This window comes from Aulostomus chinensis, chromosome 3 (genome assembly GCF_037954235.1).
Source record: "Aulostomus chinensis isolate RoL2024-O1b breed Wild chromosome 3, RoL_Achi_v1.0, whole genome shotgun sequence".
NCBI lineage: Eukaryota > Metazoa > Chordata > Actinopteri > Syngnathiformes > Aulostomidae > Aulostomus > Aulostomus chinensis.
The window spans coordinates 21,784,532-21,799,969 of record NC_141322.1 but is presented as its reverse complement, the minus strand read 5'-3'; the positions used below and the strand labels follow the sequence as shown (position 1 = coordinate 21,799,969).

Sequence of the window (15,438 nt, the reverse complement as noted above, 5' to 3'; positions counted from 1 at the left end):
AGTCACTGGGGGCTGAGAGAGGAGGCCTGGGGATGTTTACCTGTTAAATACCTCTTTTGTCTAAATGAGAGAGCAGTGCTCTCTTTCTGTTTGCATACTAACCACAGGTCCGTAGGTGGAGGGATAGGGGATGACTGACAGGCAGGCAGATGCTCAGTCTCACTTTGGTTCTGTCTGTTGAATGCAAAATTAAGTAACAATTTTGTAAAGGATTTGGGATAAGTATTAGTGCTGCATGATTAATCAAATCTCAGTCACGATGTCAGCTTGTGCAATTATACAACCCCCCAACGCACGCACGCACGCACATACACACATACACATACACACATAAAGAAACCTCAACACAATTATTTTGAAAGGTACGGCACAAGTATTTGTATGTTTGTGTTAAAAATACAAATTTCGAAATGATCAGTAATTTGTGTGCATTTATTTTGATATCCAAGCACATAAACTAATGACAACCGTACCATCACAAGCTTAATGACTTGAACGTATCAGACCTGTAAGGAACCTTTTGTTGGTTTATCAGTTTTTGTGATCTTACTGTCACAGGCCAGGTATTCTTAGAGCTTATTTCCCATAATGCATCTAGGCCAATCAGTGTTGAGCAGCCAGCTGTATTGTCTGTCCTTGTTCTGATTCCTCTCGTCTGCATCGCTCTCAGTCAGGACATCATCACAAGCTTTCTGCTTTTAGCAGCTGTGTACAGTTCAGGCATTTAGCAGAAGCTCTCGTCTGCTGTGACTAACAATAACCGCAGCTGTAAAACAAACCAGCGAGCGTTCCTCAAGCGTTAAACTTGTCAAATGGTTCAACATGCTTAAAAAATGTTAGTTTAAAACAGGAAAGGTCATGCAAGATATCAGTTATGGTTGGACAGAAAATTCCTCCCTTTTCAATTGAATTACAAAGACTACTCTTGGTAATCTTGAGATTTTCAGATTACAAATGCAGAGTTGCTTGTGGTTTTTTTTTTTTTTTTTCCTGGTGTGATTAAACAGGATGAAAAGGAATACCTTTCGTTTTATTCACGTTTCATTGTTGTCAGGGAAACTCGGCTTTTGGTAAATTATGATGTTGAAATGTGAAGAGATTTGGTGGCAGAAACATTGGCAAGACTGCTCCCTTTGAGCCTGTCTAATTTTAGATGCCTTAGCTGTGTAATCAACATCTTAGCTTAACAGATAGCATCTATAATACATACCGTCATGCATGCTTCATTTTGCTGCCCCAACATTCCGTCCGTGTTTGTTTTCTCTGTGCCATGCAGAAATACTATTAATCTGCTGTCTGCTGCTACCATGTGAGTACAGCATCAAGGATATATAACAGACAGTATTGTTGCTTTAAAAGGAATACTAGCGTGCTCTTTAATTGTAGATTATGTTTCTACAGCAGCACTCATTCTTAGAGTGCTAAGAAAATAACTTAGACTTGTTTTTTGAAAGTGATAATTTGGTCAGACTTTGTCTGCAACGTTTAGATTTTTGAAAGCTATTGGATAATTCAATAACACAGAGACCTTCCTGGGTTCTATACAACACATTTAAAATTCATTAACGTAAATTGCCAGTGTGATTGAACTCTGGAATATTTATTAATCATGTCTGGGAACTGAGTGAAGAGAGGCACACACTTAATTTGGTCAAATAGAGCTGCTGGCGAGCTGCAGCAATCAAGCTTGCTTTTTCTTTTTTTTTTTGCACACACATCTCCAGCAGAGTAGCTGCCAGCTGCATCCATTCCATGCCACTAAGGCAAAGTATAGAGGAAAACAAATCAGTTTGTTATCCCTGCTGTGTGGTGCTGGCTGGCATGCAACATCATCATGCTCCTTCTTCACAAGGTGATTTGTGTTCCTGACACATTCTACATGGTTTTATGTTAACAGCATGCTGACTACTAGAGGTCTGACTAATCCTAAGAGGCTTTTTTTATAAAAAAATGAAAAATAAATAATAAAAAAGGGGGCTCGGGCATGTATTTGCTTGACAGGAAAATCCTTTTGGCAGTCAAACACATTCAAGGGTCATTTTCAGGGTGTGTTCACACAGTATTTATAGTGAAGTCACTCTGCAGTGGGAAAAAATAATGGTGTTTTCCTTTTAAAGCAAGTTTCCAGAGCTGTGATGCTTCTCAGTCATGAGTTCAAGATGAAGTTGAGATGAAGTTACAACCTGAAGAGATTAAATGGCAACATTAGATTTCAGTCAACGCATCGAGGTGATTTTTGCCTTTTTAGAAAGTAAATTCGCAAAAAAACCCAATGGAAAACCCCTTTTATTAAAAAAAAAAATTTTTTTTGACAGGAAATTTTTGAGTCATGACTGATCAACTGTTTCTGCAACCTTAGTCTTCATGGATATTTTGACGCTTGTTTGTCTCTGGAAAGCATGTCCAGCACTAGCTGATAAGAAATTAAAACTTGACTTACTGAAGACATTTAACCTGGAACTGCTTCATATTTTTGTAATGGAGAGTTCATCTAACGTTGCCTGTACCGCCATCTTCTGGAGGCATTGCATTTCTTGTTCTTATTCATGCCAAACCAGTTGATGGAAAAGCATGTACGGTAATTTGCATTGCATTTTTTGGCAACATATAAACAGTTTGCTTAAAATTTTCATGACAATTATATGGGAACAGAGAGAAGTTGGTGTATTCAAATACCAACATTTTGCAGTTGAGATTCTGAAAATAAAACGGCTGAAATGGGAGTCAAAATATAATTGCTTAGAAGTGGGCGATATATTCAGTAAACTCAATCTATCACTGCTTGTTCTCTGTAGGAATCTGATCGATGATTTTATTGCAAATTTAGAGTACAAATTGTCATTGTAGGAAATGCTGTAGCATTTTGAGAGAAATGGAACACTCTCTTCTGTTCTTTACCGCTTCCTCAACACGCCTTCATCCCTTGTTTCTCTTTACCTGCTTTCTCAAACTTAAAATCAATAATATAATTTATAAGATGAAGACTAAAATCAGTAATTGGTGGGTTTTTTTCACCTTTAAAAAAAAAACAAAAACACGTTGCCATGAGGAACTTTATATTTAAATAAAGGTATTAATATTTGATTGAGTCCTTGTTTTACTTGCTCCTAACAGGGTAGATTGATTACTCTTCAAAGTGTGAAACCGGTAGCTGTGGTGGGAATATTCAGACAGTAAAATGAACATTAGGATTTGGCTTGGAAGCCCTGGAACTAGCTGTTAATTACACCTCTGACTTTGACTGTGACTGTCAGTACGTCATGGCTGCTTATGTGAAAAGCTCCTTGGAATCTAGTTCTGCTCTGCTGCTGGGAACTTCCAGACTGAAGGTGGAGCACGAACTGTCATTCTTTTGTTTTTATAAGTTTTAGCATTTTTTTTTTTATTTACAGTAGTGCCAACAGCAAACCCCTGCCTCTGTTAGAAGCCTGTCCTGGGCCACGGACGCTATCACACACAACACTGATGGCTTTGTGTCTCTTAAAACCCTAATCAGACATCCCATCACTATGCTTTCCCCATAATTTTTTTTTTTTTCCACACTGCTCCATAGCTTAGAGTGGAAAACTTGCAGACCTTTGTCAGCAGTTCAAGTCAACATCTTGACTAAGAGTAGAAATATTCAAACTGACATGTAGTGTTGTTTTCCTTAGCTATTCAAGTTTGAGGTAATACATTTGCATACTCTGTGCCCTTCCTCGCTCCAGGAAGTGGAGCAGCAGCCTCTGAGCATTTATCATTTACATGACGTGCCCTATATTCAGAGGACTGGAGGAGGCCGCTAGCATCCTCTCTTCCATCCACCCAGTCTCTTGATTTTAGCAAATCTTAAACAGAAATCACAGATGAAGTTTTATTTGAACAAAAAGCATTGTATGTCCAACAGTGGCTCATTTGCAACGGGATGAAGAAGTGGTGCCACGCCCTGCTTATCTTGTTAAACCAAAGCCTGCAAGTCTCAGAAAGGTAGTGAGTGGAAACGTGTGTGTTTTAATTTTCTGAAAACGGGGCCTTACATTTGCCATACATTTGGGAGGAAACCTGACTCTTCATTATCAAGCAGCTTTTCTGATGTGACTAGTTAGTGTTCTACTTCATATGTTTTTAAGTTGAATATTATGAAGAATTTAAACAGTTGGTCAGATTAAACAAGCAATTTGTGTGGCATTTTTTTAATATCATGGACAATGACAAGAGGTAAAACCTGCCATTATCTTTTATCTGACTTTTTTGGTATGACTTTCCCCTAAACCATGGTGACATTGAGTTAAAAACCAACGTTACGACCTCACAAAGAGCAAAACCTAAATGATATCCAACTTCAGAGATCAAGTGATAACTAATCTTGTCAGTCAACCTCAATAGAGATGTCTACAAATTGTGAACAAGTGTCTTATAACCAAGGAGTCATTCAACATAGAAGGTCTGACCTGAGAGATGTACAAAACATACCTTTTCTGTGCAAACAAAGTGTTTAGGGTACATCTACCACCATACTCTGCAGCCTAATCCTTCAGCATCTCTGATGTGAGACGCGTACTGTGTGTCTTAGTCCTCCGGGCTGCTGAGCCAGTCCTGCTCAGTCAGCTCAGCTGGCCTCTGCATCGTCCCCCCTGGAGAGGCCACAGGCTCTGCTGATGCAAGAGGAAACGGGGCTTCAGGATGTAAGGCTCAGCTTGAGCTCAATTTGATGTATTGGAACAAACACACTCTGACACAGCATTTTTTCCCCCCTTCATATATATATATATATATTATTATTATTTTTTTTAATTTTCAAAAAACAACAACTCTTTCACAAGTTCTTGTTTCGATTGTCACCCTGGGTCAGAGGGGTCATCTAAACTACGGGTTGTATTCCCGGAAATCCTCGGTCAATGTTTTAATTTTGTGCCAATAGCATAAACAGTGCATAAAAGAAGTCAGCGAAGTTATAGACACTAATTAAATATTACAGTTAAATGGAGTCCACTCCAGAAGTGTCCATCTTTCCTGAGAAATGGCTCAAGAAAGGAGAGCATCTCATGTGGTACCGTGTGTTTGCTGTGAGCACAGACTCATCAGGGCAACTACAATGTGTTTTAGCAAAGATCTTCCCTGGAGAATCTTTGCCGAGGCTCATTGCTGGTGTTCTCCTTCCAACACCAGGACATTTTACAAACCTCTGTCACACCCCTGTTTTTCAGTGGTTGTGACATTAGTAGTAAGTTGTTACTGTTAGCTCTTTTACTGCAGCCTGCGTCAGTGTCTTCATGCTACATTTGCTTTGTCATTGATTGCTGTGAATTGGTCCTGTGGAAAGGAGACCACACGCAGGCTTGTGGCTGCCATGTCGCATGTCATCATGTTGCATCAGGCCAACCTGCTGATGTGATGTCCTGCACGGTGTGTGCGTGCGTGTGTGTGTGTGTGTGTGTGTGTGTGGGGGGGGGGGGGGTAATGATTGCTCTTACTACTTTTTTCTGCATCCCAATTAGAAGGAGCAGCACTATGTTTAATTTCCTGTTATCCATTTTGCTTATTTACCATTTTGCCATTTTGACTTTTAGTTAGTTATGATTAAAGTGTTTTGTCTGACTAATTTAGAACTATGGTAGAATTACTACCTGTTAAGCAGGAGATGTGACTTTTAGAAAATTGTACAATGGTTTCTTTTCACCTTGTTCAAGTCAGTTGGGCCTCTTGTGAGTTAATGAACTCAGTCAGTTTTGTCCATGTGGTTATCAGCTGCTACAAGACAGACTTGCACCTCCAGCCTGATGAAGGTTATGCTTAACTTTCTTTGTAAAGATTATTTGCATCATGTTGACTTTGCACTTGTCACATAATAAACATACGAAAGGGATCCTGCTAAAATTAGAAGTAGTTTATAAACTGTATTATTTCCAGAGAGGAGATGATTTTGCAGTGTTTAGTTTTCCTCCCTGTTAAACTTGTGAATAAATTCAGTAGTTGTGCTTGTCTGAGTGTGAAAGGAACTTTTCCATCCTGTAGTCACTTTATTATTCATGCTGAGACGCTGCACGTTGTTTTGTTTGCCTCTTCATCGGGGCTGACAGTTTGAAGCCAATAATGCGCTTTATATTCGGAACGAGCTGCTGAACATAATAATGCTCGCAGCTGTAAGGAAAGTTGGAGGAATTTTGAGCTTGGTTGTCTCAATTTGATTTATTTAAATTTAAACGAAAGAGCTGATAACGTGACAGAAGAGGAAGAATGGAATGACAGCAGGATGAAATGAGTTTTAGATTTATAATCCTCTAGTCATCCCCTCTTTTCTTGCTACTTGATGTCCTGGGGGGAAACGTCACGTCAGACTTGTGTCGGCCAGATTAGATGGACAGGTGAGAGACTTCGCTATGCACAAGACAAAAACAAACACTCGCATGCAACTGGCACACAAACTTCCTTGTCAGACTCGATGCTTATACCAGCATTTGTCCACTCGTGTGTCTTGTTTGTTTTTGTCTGTCTGCGTGAAATGTCCGTGATTCGCATCCAGTGTGTGTAGTAATGGACACTAAGCCTGTGTTGTGTGTGTTTGTGTTTTTTCGGTTTCTGCGAGAAATGTCATCACAAAAATGTCCTTCTCTAGAACACCCAAAGGACATTTTTTGCTTCCAGGAAGATTAAAGAAGATTATATAATTGCACGTTACAGAGGAGGTTTGAGGCCTTGAAATATATTAAGGGGATTTGAAGGTTGATTTTTTTTTTTTTTCCCCCCCAGTGTGATTCATTTTCGCTGAAAAGATATTCAGTACCAGGATATAGAAGCAGTTTGGCTCAATTTAGAGTTTAATGCAAAACTTGTGATACAGCAAAAGTGCCTTTCTCTGGCTGTATTAACTCAAATTCAAATGTATTTGTCCCCAGAGAACAAATTGGTGTTACGGCAAGACTTGAGACCCCCCCCTATCCGACTGCACAAAGAATAAATTGCTTATTTGATACTTTGATACAGTGAATAAATACAATAAACCACAAGGAATTACAAGAGACAAGAGAAAGACAAAGACTGTTCCTTTCAAATTATTGTAATTACCCACTTAGCCATCACATCACTGACTATTATTTAGTAACTCTACTCATGCCTACATCAATGCAACAGCATTGAGGTATTTGGTCAAATGTTGTAATTTTTTTCCCCCTCTATATCACTGAGACCTATTTGACTGGTAACATTCTAAATTTTAAATGGTTTTAAAAGAATCTCAGGTATGTGTGGGCTCATGTTGATAAATCGGTTTATTTTCGTGCCGTTAGTGTTGCCCTTCTCTGGCCTTCTCAGTCAGTCAGACAATGTGCAGCAGAAGAGTGGAGGAGCGTGTTTTCTTGGCCAGTCTGTCAGCCCTGGTCTCTCTCAGTGTGTGGGAATGACCTTTGACCTGCTGCAGACAAGCGTAGAGATGAGGCGGAGAGCCTGCCGCACTCCTATCATTAACATGGAGAGTCATGCGCCCTCTCTGCAGCAACCATTGTTTTCCTCCGACTCTGTTCTTGAGAAGCAACGTGCCTATTGTTTAATAGCCCACGCTTTTACACATGTTTTGATTTTGTAGTTAAGAGCTGATCCCAGGGTGTTTTTTTTTTTCTGTCATACATTACAAACTGATGAATAGCTCCCCTCCTCCTCCTCTTTTGTGGTGTCTCCCTTTAAGAGTTGATGGTTAAATTATTTTGTATTCATCCTGTCTGTGGAGGTCTTTTCAGGCATTTATTTCAGCGCTGTCGTAGAGTGATGGTTGTTTTATTTGCCTTTCTTTGACAGCTCCATTTGGAGGGGAGGGGGGGTTTGCTGCAGCTGCTTTTCAAAGCAGGTGACACGTAGTGAATCACAGAGAAGGTGACACACACACACACGAGCAAAGAGAACAGACCTAAACTGTGGGTTTGAAATAAATGAGGCATGTCTCAGGTTGTATTTGCTTTGATTCATTATCTCATCTCACCCTGAAGTGAAGCAGACTAAAGAGCTTTTTGTCATGACTTTGTAATATGGTGTTCCTATTTCAAATCCATTGTTTTGCTCGTCATCCATAAAAGCTGTCAAATGTACCATTTTGATGTAACTGTGTTGATGATGCACAACCCTAAGCTTGTCTTGCTTTTACTGAGCAGAGATTTATTCCTGTTAATAAATAGATACATTTGTTAAGTTCATGACTGGATCCGGTTTGTTTTTGTTTTGTTGATTTTACATAGGGGGGCCTGACTAAATGTAATATGCAGAGCTATTACAGTATATTGAGAATAACAGACTAACTCAGGATTCGGCACTATCCCAATACCTGCTAGATCAATGGCATCGCTATACAATTTTGCAATTTGATAAAATGCAAGACAAGTTATGTATGAAATTGTCACGCTGTGTAACTAATGACCGAAAAAAAAAGATACCCCTAAAAATGAAAGGAAAACAGAAATTACGTGTTTATTTATTGTATTGTCAGGTCAGATTCGCGGAACTTGACAAGTGAGATGAAGTAATGTAAAACAAAGTTCGTTCTCTGAATTGAGTACATCTTTAACATACACAGACACCTGCAGTCAAGAACTTTTTCAACCAGTTTATAATGTCATCCGTTTTGAATAAGTACCAATATTTGGTGCCATTGCATAATGATGAAATGGAGTTGTCCCAATATTGTCCCACCCATAATTGAGGCTACAGCATTGAAATTATTGGCTTGCTGCTTAGTTCATAAATCATTCAGTTATTTGGGGGTCTTGAAGAAAACTCTCCAAATTATTCAAGCCTCAAACTTTCCTCGAGTACACTCTGATCTCAGGTTTTTTTGCAGTTTTCCTTCAGTATCTTTATCCATCCAATCCAGCAACGTGACTGACAAAAAATAATGGCCTTTAAAAACTAAATTTACTTTGTCAAAGACAACTCGATGAGTTCTGAAATTAACTAATAGCGGAAAGCCTCCTTGCCAATTAGGTTTGACCCACTCAGAGTGCTGCAGCCTCATTAGCTTCAGCTGAGCATTATCATGTACTTTTGCACAGAACGAGAACTGGATTTGTGTCCCTCATCTCTTAGAAATCCTAATGAGATGTGATCTCTTCAGGGAAATTATGGTCAGAAACTGCACAAACTCTTGAAATTTATACGGATATGTGAATAAGACATGAATCTGTGAAACTGGCTAGGGTAATGAATATTTCCTATTTATTTATTTATCTATTGTATTATTCCACCACCAGTGACTATTATTATTACGACTTTTCAGAATGTTAATTTTTATGACCTGAACTGCAATGATGTATACTTGTCATAAACAAATATTTCCTATTTGTTTAACACTCTTTCCATACTGTCTCATAGAGAATATTTCATGTTTAGGAAGATTATAGTAGTAACAATGATGTGAAATGTATTTCTTTAGAGTATGTTGTAAAGAAGTATATATATATTGACATTGTAATATCACATTTGCATATTATTCAAATACAAGCAGTTTTTAATCAAAATCTTACTCACCAATAAGAAAACATTAAATTTGTTCATAAAATGAGCAGCGAAAAAAAAGAGAGTGCGTAAGTTATCACACACTTAAAAATATATATTTATTATATATTTGATTGAAAAGATGGTCCTATAGTATTATTTTTAAATGTAAATGTTTGTGTGTGTGGTCCTCACTTCTGTTCAAGCCTAAGATGAGCTGTACTTGCCAGCTCCTGCGTGGGAAAAAAGTTTATCAAAACGTCTATAGAAAGAATATGGTATACAAATTTGTTTTGAAGACAAGTTGTCCCAGCCAGCTCTGCCTCGGGGAAACTCGGAGGTGGCTGAGCGGTGCAGGTTCTGCCAGCGAGCGCCTGACTAGAGATGAGACCCAGTTTTCTCTGACACAGCCTATCATCTCTGGAGAATTCATTTTATCTCTTTCATATCTTTCCATCCGCCTTGCTTGTTTTGTAGCAGTTGTTTAAATCTTTACTGCGTTGAACTGAAGAACAGTTTGACAAATAATGCAAGTTAAATACACAGAGCCTGTGCAAACCTGAATCAAAGGATTTAGGTTACAGAAATGCCTCATTTGCTTGTCTTTGTAACGAGTTACGGTTTGAGTGAAACAGAAGTGGAGTTTCATTTTTGGATCAGATTAAATTCTCAGATTGGTTTGTCTGATGTTCTGTCTCACGGAGGCTGGATCAGCAGTAACTGACGCGTGTCTGTTGATGGTTTGTTGTGTTGCAGCGGGAGATGAAGGAGCAGCTGGCCACCCTGCAGGACAGTGAGAAGGGACACACTGAGGCCCTGCAGCTCCTTCAGAGGCAGCTCACTGAGACCAAGGTAAGGTCTCATATGGACCTATAATCCTCAATAAACTGAGAGATTACCAAAGCCACAGAGGACGCCTCGCTCTTTTTTGGTCCAGTGGTCCAAAAATATTGCATTTACTCTGGTTGGACAGCAACTGATGGCTGATTACATTCTACGATTATTTTTAACTAATTCACTCACTGGTACCTGAAACAATTTCAATTATCTACATGGGGCTCAACAATAATTTAAAAAAAGAACACATCCTTTATCAACAAATATTGAAACATGACTCATGCATGCAAATGGTTGATGAAGATGAGTTGTGGCCCCACTTAAATTAAAAGGTAATCAAAATAAATGAGCTCCAATGACTTGGCTCTTGGAGATTTTCGATCAATTCTTCTGCAGCACATCAATAGCTGAATAGCGTCTTTTCTTAGTTAAATTAAACAAACGTTCCAAGCATTCCTTAACTAGACTTTGAGGATTCACCGGTTTTCACACCACACACACAAAGCCGCTGTAAATAGGATACACGTAGGCCTATAACAAATACGAACAACAATCTTTGAAACCACCGATTGTTGCTGTTTGCTGTATCACATGTAGCCCAGACCTTCCGTGGTGGAAAATATTTTAGCAGTGAAACGGTTAAGAGTTGCCCAGTGTACAAAAAGAGATTAATACTGACATGGAATCCCACAGCATCAAGATAGCTGGTGACGAAAACTTCCTCCCCTGCTGCTCTCAGCTCCATGATTATTGGCAGCCAACAAGCTGATCAGAAACTCGATAAACATCATTAGTTAATCATAAAAGTGATTTCTCAGCTCAATGCAAAACAACCGCTCAAAATATGTCTCTGAGCAGGAAATAAAGATAGACAGGTCTGTTGAACGTGTGCAGTTGTTGGCCTTCCTGCTTCCTGACTGATGTTCATTGATGGTCACACACTGGTAATTGAAAGAGCCACTAAGCCTCTTAAATCTTGACTCCTTGTTTTAATTAGTGAGCCTTGAACAGCCACTCAATATATTTGTTCCATGACCCACACTGTCACATTATTTGCATCTTCTGCGTGATGTTGGGAGTTCATCCTGCCCTGCCGGAGAATCGTGCTGCTAGAAATACACCTTTCAGATTTACATCCATTTGTGCTGAGTGACCACATTCATCCCTTATGCATTTATAAATTAAAAGTCTCCGTTCGTTTACTCTTCACTTTGCCATATTTCAACTTCTCTGAGGTCTTTTATTCTGTATTTGGTACATTAAAACACAGTTTTTACAACAGTAGTTGGGTGTTCCAGGTGAACTCAGGAGTCGGAATTTCCAAGTTCCTTCGGATCGCAACCCACAATGGCTGCTCACTTGGATTCAATTTTCAGAGAAACTTAACCTGATGACGTTCTGCTGCGGCCAACAGCAGCAATGCAGCATTTGCTGTTTACAAACACATGGAAAAAGGACTGGTTGCAGCTGCTATGATGCCATTTCCTGAGCAGCACAACCCTGTCCTGAGAGCTGAGGGAGTACACAGATGTAAATGTTTGTGCAGTTGTAAGATTTAAGACTGCCCAAGTTTAGATTTCTGGTGAGGAGGCTACGCTGAACCACGTACATCAAGAAAAACTGCTGCAGTGCGTGTTTTTGTGAGGAACCACCTTCACCCTGCAAATTAGAGTCTTTGTCTTGTGAGTGTTAGAGAAGGTCTCCATCTGAAGGATTGACATTGTTCTATTCAGTGTTCCAATCACACACCCACGGTGTTATTTGCCTGATAATCACATGCTTTGCTGAAAGGTACCAGACCTTTTGTCTCCAAGGGCTGCAGACAACCTCTGTGCCTTCACAGCCTGCTGTGTAGCTGCAGTCCTCCTCCGCCTGCTTCATAACATCAGCCTTCCATTCTGATGGGAGGGCTGGGATAAAGCCCCACTTAATGTCTTAGCTCTGACAAGTCTCAGAGAAATAGACATGCTAATAGGTTCCTGCAGACAAAGAGAGAATACCTGACCCTGATCTGCCACAGAACAGCCTGCTGTTTGAAGGGGGCTGATTGAATTTTTAGACAAATCTAATTAAAGCTCAGATCACAGTTCCTAAATCCAAATGTGCTACATCAGAGGGTTGTTTGATATTCCAAGAGAAAATGTCCCCCATGCGTCGATGGCTCGTACAGGCAGGATTCACTTTAAGTTATTATAGATAAAACTCCCCGTGATTCATAACCATACATTTTCTCTTGTTCTGAGCTTCTCTCTGTTCAAAACTTTGTTGATAAAAAAAAATAAATAAATAAAAGGACTGTTGAGGACATAGCCACAATGTCTTCAGAAAATCCTGAATGAAGACCAGTGAGAATCCAAATCAAGCTCAGAAACGAATGCCTCCTCTTTCTGTCTCTCAGATGATTCATTCACTTTGCTGTCTGGCTGCATGTTTTTCTTTCATGATGGCAAACCAGATTCTTCTTCCCTTTCACCCTGTGGAGCTCTCACCCTGCTGTCCTCCACTCTCTTTTTAATGACTTCAGCCTTTCAGGTCTACAATCAGCTGACTTCCCACACAGGATACGACCTCTTCCCGGCCATCCTGGTGGATGTGTCTGTAACTTCGAACTCTTGTTAATTTTCTCTATAAAAGTGTGAAATCTACTTACCCACTGAATGATTGCACACACAGTTCCTAGAGGGACACTGAAGATCAATTCTTGCATAAGCTGGATCGATGAATGTAAATGTAATGTTAGCACAGTCTAGAGCACTTTGTGTGTCACTGAATTATGGACCCTTAGCTAATTTAGAGTCAGGCAACCGTGACAGAAACACTCCAAACCCTGCTAAGTAAAGGTGATGTCACAGTCCTGTCAATAGCCAGGATGAGACTGGGTTCTGAGTTAGCTGTCCTCTGCGTTTATTTTTCAGTCTTCAGCTAAAAGTCTGCGCGCAACCATTGGCGATGCATTTGAGCGCCTTCACCGCTTCCTGCGGGAGCGTCAGAAGAGCATGCTGGAAGAGCTGGAAATGGACACGGCCCGCAAGCTTGCCGACATAGAGCATAAGATCCAGCGCTACAGCCAGCAGCTGCGCGATGTCAAGGAGGGCATCCAAATCCTGCAGGAGCGCCTCAATGAAACGGGACGACATGACTTCCTGGAGGGAGTAGCTGTCACATCCGAGAGGTGCTTCACCTGCCGCTACATTATCACCTGCACAGCAACACATTGAAGTCTCACATCCATATTCCTAAGACATCTTTAAGACTGTAGGCTAACAAATCAGATCTTCCTCTGTTCACACTGGTATTTGTAAGCGATGGAATCCTATTTTTTGTGTCCAGACATCACCAGCCATTCTACGAGACACAAAATTTGGGTGGCCATTATCCAAACTATTTGAGCATCCGGACTGAGATGCATCTGGAAAATGCAAACCACCACCAAATGCAGTTTGAATCAGACTAGCAAAAATCAGATTTTTATGTGGATTTTGACTGTTCCGACTGTCTAAATCAATTTGGATTCAGTGTGGATATGCCAAAGGTCACACTCAGGCTGGCAATGTGAACAAGACCTTTTTACATTATATCTTTATTATGGCGATGCCTTACAACACTTAATATATTTACTTTCTTGAGCCAAAATGAAGGCTTTTAACATTTGCAGAAAGAGTACATAGTTGAGCAACAACTTCCCTTGAACAGATGTATTAGCTGAAATAAGTCAGATGTCCTGTTTCATCTGGAGGCTGAGGATGTTTTGATGTTCAATGTCTCAGAGCACCCTAAGGAGGTTAAATTAACAGTATATTGTGGTAGGATGTAGTGCATTGCAGGACGGTGATCTCAGGGGTCTTTCACACCTTTTAATTGTTCACTTTGGTCTGAATCAGTGGACAAGTTTCTTCTTTGTAAAATTGCTCAACAGGTAATTAGGCGAACCAACGTGAGTGAACAAATTACATGCAGTTGTACAGATTGTTCATCTGTTGGACAGATGATTTGCTTTAGTAGATTCTAATCGTTCTAGTACATGAATTAAATTGCAAGGACAAAAAGTAGACATAATTAAAGACCTCAGAACTGATTACCTCTGACATCGTGCTCACCTCTTTTATCTGTACTTTTTAATGTTTGATTTGTCATGCTACAGCGTCAGGGCAGAATTCTTCCATTCCTCCCCCCCACACCCATTTTCAACCCACAATGCACTGTGTTTTGACTCATTTCTATAACAGGTCAGTTTCCATCTCGCCTGGAGCAATCTGACCCATGGTTTTGGTAACTGATCAAGGAGGATCATGGACTGATTGTTTGATCCAACAATCAGTATGTTTACATTGATTTAAGTCCACCTTTCCACACAAACAGTGCTCCGGAAATAAGTTCGATTGCATCCTAGTTGTAAGGAGGCGTACTGTCACCTTACATCCTGGAGGTGGACATACTTTATTCATCAGTTAAGGACAGTTCATGCCTGTGATTCTGCTTCTGATTTAACTGAAAAGTCTCTGCAGTAAACAAGGGAGATGCAAAAGGGCAGTCAATCACAACCATTGTCCGTATCAGCAGTCGTGCCCATTAACAGATCACAAAGATTCTCTGAGTGTTTGAGTATAGAAATCCTGATGCAAGTGTTCCACTGAGCACCTCTGGTAGATCCTAGATGAGAACCTGTTAGACAGTGTTTGACTCCACAGACATTAATATGATTTTGAAATGTGCCAAATTTTGCCAAAAGGCTACATTTTCATCTGTAGTCCCTGGATAGGTGGATGTTTTTATTCATTAAAAGAAACAAACGGCATCAGAACAAGAGGGAATATCTGCTGATGAATCATCCTCCCGCAGCAGTCTCACGCACTTTTGAAGAATCTGCTGGAAACTGAGGTGGCAGCTCGACGCAATGAAGATGTATTATATTGTTTTTCTTTTCCTTCAACATGTCTCACATCTTTTTATCTTCTTGTTTGAAGAGGACATAATAAGGTGGGCAGTAATTATTCATCTTGGTTCTTGCATCAGCGACTACGAGTATGTTGTTGGAAGGAACGTTGCTTAAAGACATCATCGCCACTAGCAAGCATACAGTACTCCTCCATGGCTTAGAGGTTTTTCATGTGGCAGCTCTCACAATCCTGCCTGAACTCCAGACTA

At 40.0% G+C, this 15,438-nt stretch overlaps 1 protein-coding gene across 3 annotated transcripts in view; it reads left to right on the top strand.

Moving 5' to 3' along the window:
- The window catches only part of trim62.1 (tripartite motif containing 62, tandem duplicate 1), a 34,140-nt gene that overhangs the window by 12,495 nt on the left and 6,207 nt on the right, over positions 1-15,438 (top strand). For all 3 annotated transcript variants that reach the window (XM_086199677.1, XM_086199678.1, XM_086199679.1), the window contains 2 exons: positions 10,213-10,308; positions 13,209-13,465. In XM_086199677.1, the coding sequence (XP_086055803.1) occupies positions 10,213-10,308; positions 13,209-13,465 (353 nt within the window). The remainder of the gene's footprint in view (positions 1-10,212; positions 10,309-13,208; positions 13,466-15,438) is intronic.